Here is a 7,735-nt window from a genome sequence, read left to right on the forward strand (position 1 = left end):
GGCTGACACCTCGGCAGCCAGAGGGCAGAGGCCCAGCTCCTCATGGCACATTCAACCAGCGCAAAGCACAGCTTCAGCCATGGAGCTGAAGGAAGGTCTCCTAAAAAAGGAAAATGTGTGTGTGTTTATGTGTGTTTGTGTGTAGCAAGGGGAGGGTCTGTAGGAAATGGCTTTTAGTTTTGCTCAGAAAAGTCTCCCCTAACTTGTCAATGACTTTTCCTCCTTGCACGGGTCCCCGTGCCCAGAGGCAGCAAATGTCCAACGCCAGCTCCATCACCGAGTTCCTCCTCCTGGCATTCGCAGACACATGGGAGCTGCAGCTCGTGCACTTCTGGCTCTTCCTGGGCATCTACCTGGCTGCCCTCCTGGGCAACAGCCTCATCATCACCGCTGTAGTCTGCGACGACCACCTCCACACCCCGATGTATTTCTTCCTCCTCAACCTGTCCCTCCTTGACCTGGGCTCCATTTCCACCACTGTGCCCAAAGCCATGGTCAATTCCCTGTGGGACACCAGGGCCATCTCCTACCAGGGATGTGCTGCACAGCTCTTTCTGTTTGTCTTTTTGATGTCAGCAGAGTTTTCTATTCTCACCATCATGGCCTATGACCGCTACATTGCCATCTGCAAACCCCTGCACTATGGGACCCTCCTGGGCAGCAGAGCTTGTGTCCACATGGCAGCAGCTGCCTGGGGCACTGGGTTTCTCTATGCTGTGCTGCACACGGCAAATACATTTTCACTCCCCCTCTGCCAAGGCAATGCTGTGGACCAGTTCTTCTGTGAAATCCCCCAGATCCTCAAGCTCTCCTGCTCAGATGCCTACCCCAGGGCAGTTTGGGTTATCATGGTTAGTGTCTTTGTGGAATTTGCGTGTTTTGTTTTCATTGTGCTGTCCTATGTGCAGATCTTCAGGGCTGTACTGAAGATCCCTTCTGAGCAGGGACGCCACAAAGCCTTTTCCACGTGCCTCCCTCACCTGGCCGTGGTCTCCCTGTTTATCAGCACTGGCATGTTTGCCTACCTGAAGCCTCCCTCCATCTCCTCCCCATCGCTGGATCTGGTGGTGGCACTTCTGTACTCAGTGGTGCCTCCAGCAGTGAACCCCCTCATCTACAGCATGAGGAACCAGGAGCTTAAAGACACATTAAAGAAGCTGATTCAATCAGCTCTTTTCAGCAGCATTAACAAGCTCGTGTCTCTTCAGAAGTGATTTCAAAGTCATCTTCGGAACCTCCTGTGTTTTGGGCAATTGATCTGTGATAACCGTGTCTGTCCATGCCTGCATCCACTCCACTCCACCAGAGGCCTGAACCCAGCCTGTCTGACCCAGAGGCCTGTTCACATGTGGCTGGCACAATGGTACAGCTCGCCTCCCATGTCGCATCTCTGGAATAAAAGGGGATTTCCTCAGTGCTGGTGTCTGGAGGTTGGGCTCTTCTGCCAAAGCTGAGGTCAGGCTGAAGAAATTGCCCCCACAATGCCATGCTGCATTGCTTGGCTTCTCCACGGGATGGGGAGAGGAGGGCATGGGGCAATGTGTTAGAGAATGGGCCTGGGCTGAGCCTTCACCTGTGGGTGCGCAGTTCCCCTGGAGATGGTGAATGATCGACAGGGATCTGCCTGGGACATCACCCCATGGCTTTCAGGCACCACAGCCCACTCGCTCTGCAGAGCAGTACCAACAGCCTGGGGCCCTGTGGAGAGCACGGGGAGGGGGTAGGATCGGCAGGTCAGGCCAGCATGGACAAACTTCCCTGGTGAAAGGCTCTCTAGGGGCAGGGACATGCCTGGAGAAGAGCAAAGAAGATACTCCCTGCTTCCAGGGGGTTATAAATGGCAAAGAGAAATCTATTTCTGAATGCACCAGCTTGGGCAGGCTTTTCTATTGCTTGGGCAGCCGGAGCAGCCTGAGGATCCCCTGGGCCAGGAGTCTTTTCCTGGGAGAGGGGCTGGCACAGAGGGCCTTGCTGGCAGTGGCCAATAAGGATGTCTTGGAGACAGGAGCAGCCACTGGCTTCCATCTCCTCATGCCATGGCTGGCCCTCAGCCCTGGGGCTGATGGGGAGGCTGAGACACCTCTCTGCCTCCCAGGAGCTACTGTGACCTTCAGAGGGGCTGGGGCTGTGGGGTTGAGTGTGCAGAGCTCTGCAGTACCCATCAATGGGCACTGCCATGGGGTCAGCCCAGAATGGGCTGCTTTTCTGGGCTGGACAGGGGGGAGATGGGTAGGGGGTGGGAAGTGATGGGGAGAGCCAGAGAGGGACTGGGCTGGGCTGGGAAGTGCTCAGGAGAGGAATGCACTGAAGTTAGCTGAGCTGTCTGACCTTGCAGGGTGAGGACTCACACCAGGGGGTTGGTGCTGCAGAGCCAGGGCTCGTGGAAGGGAGCTGAGACTTGCAGATGCAGGAGAGTGGAGACTGGTCTGTGCCTTTGGTGCCATGGAGAGTTGGGGCAGGTGCCCCAGGGCATTTGTAACCCCCCAGCCTTTCTCCCTGGCCATTTCCAGCACTGGCAGCACACCCCAAGTTTATGGGTGAATTGTCCTGTTTGGCCATTTCCATCCTCCTGCTGGGCTCAGTGCTTGAATCCCTCTGCTTGAAGCAAAGGACGTCCAAGATGGTCAGGGACTGGAGCACCTTTCCCCTGAGGAGAGGCTGAGGGAGATGAGCTAGTCCAGCCTGGAGAAATGAAGGCCGAGAGGGACCTCACTGTGGCCTGCCAGTACCTACAAGGACTTGATGGAGAATAGAGAGACAGGCTTTTCACCATGGGGCATGGCGGGAGGACAAAAGACAGGGGGTGGAAGGTGAAAGAGGAGAGATTAAGCCTGGAGATAAGGAAAGTCTGTTTCAGTGTGAGCTGAGCCAAGCATTGGAGCAGGCCACCCAGAGATGCTGTGCAGACTCCGTCCTTGGAGGTTTCCAGACTCAGACTGGATCAAGCCATGAACAACCTGGTCTGACCCCTTTTTTTTCTGGCGGGTTGGACTGCAGAAGTCCTGAGGTCCCTTCCAACTTGAACTGATCCTATGGTGTCAGGCCCCTTCTCTGAGAACCACAGAGCAAATGTTTATGGGGCAGGAATCTTCCTGTGCTGTATGTGACCACCTAAACTAACATCTCAGGCAGCGAAAAGAGGTCGATACCCCAGTGTGACTCTCTCTCGGCAAAGACTGAGGGGTGTCGCTGACAGTCCTGGGCAGGAACTGTCTTGGGGGCAGAGGGCTCTGGGCAAGACACAAAATGACCTTTTCTTTAAATGCTGCTAGCCTGAGAAGAAAAATGTTTAGAAAATGTCAATAAACATAAAACAAAGAATTAAACAGAAAGCTGCAAAGCAAAGAAAATGTTTGAAAACACTTTTCAGCTTCTACATTTTATTGTGGTTGGATGTAGGACCCAAATGCCTTCAGCTACAGGGACACAGACACCTCCTGCCAGTGCAGATGCCCTGGGAACCCCCTGCCCAGCCTCTGCCTGCAGACCCCGAGGGGCTCTGCTCTCCCACACGCCCTGCCTGAGAGCTGCCAGCCCCAGGCAAACACCTCAGGTACACGGAGGCCTCTAAACGCCGCCCTGGGTGTTTTATGGTCAGGCAAACAAGGTCTGCGTGGAAAGGTGAACAAATCTGCAACACTGAGAAAAAAATAGGAGCCCATTTTCACCAGCTGAAACAATTGAATACTTTTAATATAGTGGCAGGGTTTTCCCATCATGCCAGAGTGGGAATTTGCAGGGAGTGCATTAATCATAGGAGAAAAAATATTGATCTCCTGTACTTGCATTATGGCTGCTCTATCTATGATATTACGCTGCATATTCAATCTCCCTTATCTTTCAGGTCTTCCCACCTCTCTTGATTAAATGCCCATGTCTAAGGGCACCTTCTCAGCAGAGGTAGCGGGACATTTGCCCTTCCCATTGCTCTCCAGGCTCCCCCCTCCCCCTGCTTTTTGTTCATTCACATGCCTCCCAATTATCTCGTCGATGCTTTGAGCTTCAGGGACTTAGAAACTCGCCCCATCTTTCAGGAGTCAAATTCACTCTTTCATCAGCTCCTTCATGGCATTTATATCTATCCCTTCCTATCTCTCTGTCAAAAACAGTTCTTGTATGGCTGTCGTCGTTGGCCATCTCCACCCCAGGATGTCCTACGCTGTCCCACGCCTGTGCCTGTTTCCCTGCAGGCTGTAGACACACGATCCGCTTCTCCACCTTGCTCTCATCCTCCCATGTCCCTGCCTGTACCAATATCTCTCTCTGAAACAGAAAGCCACGGGCTGATCACAGACAAACACCACCACCACCAGTGACCGGTTGCACCACGCCACTACCCTTCAAGTGACATTTCATCTTCCTCATGCCCAGGCTCAGACTCCAAAGCTTTTCCTTCCTCATGCTGTTTCCTCTGCAAAGGAAATCTTCATCCTCCCTGAAACCACCTCTCAAGCGATTGCAGGCTACTACAACCTTGCCCTTGGCCTCTATGCCATGAGGCCAAAGCAGCCCAGGTCCCTCGGTCTCTCCACACAAGCCATGTGATTCAGCCCCTTCAGCCCAGCTTGGCAGGCCACCCCTGGACCTTCTCCAGTTCCTCCCCACTCCTGCAGAACATGGACCCCGCACCAGGACAGATTATTTCAGATGTGGCCACAACAGCGCTGAGTCAAGGTAACTCCCCTTCTCTGGGTGGTCACCCTCATCCTAATTCAGCCCCGTGTGCAGCTGGCCTTATTCATGGTCAGCATGCTCCACTGGCTCCTATAGCATCCCTTGTAGCGACCACGGCCTTCTCCTCAGGCTCACTCCTCAGCTGGTCAGCTCCAAGCTTGCCCTGATACGTGGAGTTATTCTTCCCCTGATGCAGGACTGGCCACTTCTCCTTGTCAAACTTGATGAGTTTTCTGTTGGCCAAATCCCAGGGTTTCCCAGGGTCCCCATGAACTGAATCTTCCTTGTGTCAGCTGTTCACGTGTGCGTGTAGGTGTCTCACCCTGTCCTGTGGTGCCTCTAACAAGATGACAGCATGAGGAATTGAAGGCCATGATGGATAATAAAAGGAGGTAGTAGTTTAATGGCCTTGCTGACCAAGGTAGGAATTCCCAGTGCTGGCAGCCCAGAAACACCAAAGGAGGGCAACAGGCAAGCAAAGCCAGGGCCAGCGGGTAAAGGGGAATCAGGGGTGGGCTTCTTGAATGAGAGGGATTGAGGATGACCAAAGGGAAGAACCTGGGAGAAGGGAAACAGGGAATAGGAAGGTTGGAGGTGAAGCAAAGGGTACAACCAGGGCTGTTTGTGGGCACCTGTCAAGTAGCCCTCAGTCTCAGCAGGGAATCAGCATGGCTGGGCACACCTCTGATGGGCCTGCACAGGAATGCAGATGGCTTGGGGAGCAAACAGGAGGAATTAGGAGTCTGTGGGCAGTTCTTGAGCTGTAATCTCACTTGGGTATCAGAGACATGGTCAGATAGCTCACACCACGGGAGCGTGGCCATGGATGGAAGCTGCCTCTTTAGGAAGGATGGGGCAGGTCAGTCAGGAGGGGAAGGTGCCCTGTCTGTGGGTGAGCAGAAGGAAAGCATGGAGCTCTGCTAGTGACAGGTGAGGAGCCACATGAGAGCCAATGGATCAGGATTAGTGGGCAGAGCAACATTACGATGGGTAATGTTGTAGTTGGTGTCTAATGTGGACCAACTGTATTAGGAAGAAGCAACAGATGAGGCCTTCTTCAGACAAGTAGAAGCAGCTTCTCATTTGCAGGCCCTGGTCCTCATGGCAGACATTACCCAGCTGGACATCTGCCGGAGGGGCAGCACAGCAGGGCACAAGACACTCAGGAGGTTTCTGGAGGGCACCAAGAACCTCCCGAGCATTCAGAGAGGGTGTTAGGAAAGCCAAAGCCCATCTCGATCTCAATCTGGTAATTCCATCTGGACAGGAAGGGCATCAAGAAAGGATTTAACAACGATGCCAGCAGCAAAAGGAAGGCTCGGGAAAATGTGGGCCTGCTGCTAGATGGGGTGGGACCCTGGTGACAGAGAACACAGAAGAGGTCAAGGTACTCCATGCCTTCTTCCACTCTGCGTTTACTGGTAAGACCAACCTTCAGGAATCCCAGGCCCCCAAGACCAGAGGCAAGGAGCAAGGAAGACTTCCCCTTGGTGCAGGAGTCTCAGCTTAGGGAACATTGAAACAAACGGCACATGCATAAGTCCTTGGGACCTGAGGGGATGCACTCATGAGTGCTGAGGAAGATGGCTGATGTCCTTGTAAGGCCCCTTGAAATCATGTTTGGAAGGTCAAGAGGATTTGGTGAGGTTCCTGATGATGTGAAGACAGCAAATGTCTTGAAGCGCGGCAAGAAGGAGGATGCAGGGACTTAGCAACAATTTAGCAACACCACTTGGCAACAACTAAAACATCAGTGTGTTATCAACATTACTCTCATACTAAATCCAAAACAGAGCACTATACCAGCTACTAGGAAAAAATTTAACTCTTTCCTAGCTGAAACCAGGATAGCTGGTATTTTTGTCTCTGAGGCAATTTCCAGCCAAGGTCATCTCTGCTCTGAGCTCTCCCTAACCCTCCTCTCATCTACCTGGCCGTTCCTCGCCCCCTCCCCACCACCCCTGCAGGGCCCCGAGCTGGCGATGCTGCTCTGCAGGGTGATTTGGCTGTGGTGCCTGCGGTCACAGGGCGACTCCACACTGGCCTTGCTGCTCAGGGTGTGGGGCAGCTCCAGCTGGATGGGGATGGCTGCTGCTCATCTCCCCACTGCACTGGGGAGATCCCGTTTTATTACAGAGAGGCTATGGGGCAGTCAGCTCCGCCCCGGTGTTAGACACACTCTTACCCAGGCTCCAGGTGAGACAGAGCAGGTTCATGCCTCTGGAGAAGCGAGACAAATCCAAACATTTCTCTAGGAACATCATAACCACGAGTAACAATATTGGGAAAGTTAAATGATAATGACAAAAATAATGATAATACACCAAAGCACCAGGTTTGGATGGGATATCCTGGGAGTCGTTTCTTCTTCTATGCAAGCCCTTTCCTAATTCCACCCTTGAGCTCGTGGTTCCTCATGCTGTAGATGAGAGGGGTCACTGCTGGAGGCACCACTGAGTACAGAGCCGCCATCACCAGACCCAGGGGTGGGGAGGAGATGGAGGGGGCCTTCAGGTGCTGATAAAGAGGGAGACCACGGCCAGGGGAGGAGGCACGCAGAAAAGGCTTTGTGCTGTCCCTGCTCCCAGGGGATCCTCAGCACAGTCGTGCACAGTTTCCCACGAGTCCCAGGAGGGTCCCGCAGCGGTTTTTTTGGGAAGGGTTGTGCAGCCTGGAAGCACAGGGAGGCAGGAAAGTTCTCACGTCAGGCCCAGACACTGAAGCTCTGACACTGCAGTGACCCGTTCTCTGACAGCGGTTCAAAGGAGCATTTTTACCTCACCACGAGCCTTCCTTGTGCTCATTTGGGTCACAGCCCTGGAACACGCCAGGAGCACCGGCACCACTGCCACCGGAGGGCAGACACGCGCCATGGCCCGCCCACCAGCTGCCAGCAGAAGTCCCGCCCCTTCCCAGCTGCCTCAGGGGCCATTTGCCCCAGAAGGCACTCCCCTCTACTGGTCACGTGCTTGGTTGTGATTGGCTGGAAGGAGCAGCCAGCCCTTCTGGTTGACCTGGAAGTACATCTGACCTAGAAGTCTCTTCCCCTGCATACACCAGG

At 53.8% G+C, this 7,735-nt stretch overlaps 1 protein-coding gene across 1 annotated transcript; it reads left to right on the plus strand.

Moving 5' to 3' along the window:
- Positions 1–254: 254 nt before the first annotated feature.
- Positions 255–1,214, plus strand: LOC309603913 (olfactory receptor 14C36-like; the record flags this gene model as incomplete). The annotated part of the gene is made up of 1 exon (XM_082338792.1): positions 255–1,214. The coding sequence occupies one exon, from the start codon at positions 255–257 to the stop codon at positions 1,212–1,214; it is 960 nt and encodes a 319-aa protein (XP_082194918.1).
- Positions 1,215–7,735: the final 6,521 nt, after the last annotated feature.

Source organism: Platalea leucorodia, assembly GCF_965183815.1.
Source record: "Platalea leucorodia genome assembly, contig: HAP1_HAP1_SCAFFOLD_254, whole genome shotgun sequence".
Lineage (NCBI taxonomy): Eukaryota > Metazoa > Chordata > Aves > Pelecaniformes > Threskiornithidae > Platalea > Platalea leucorodia.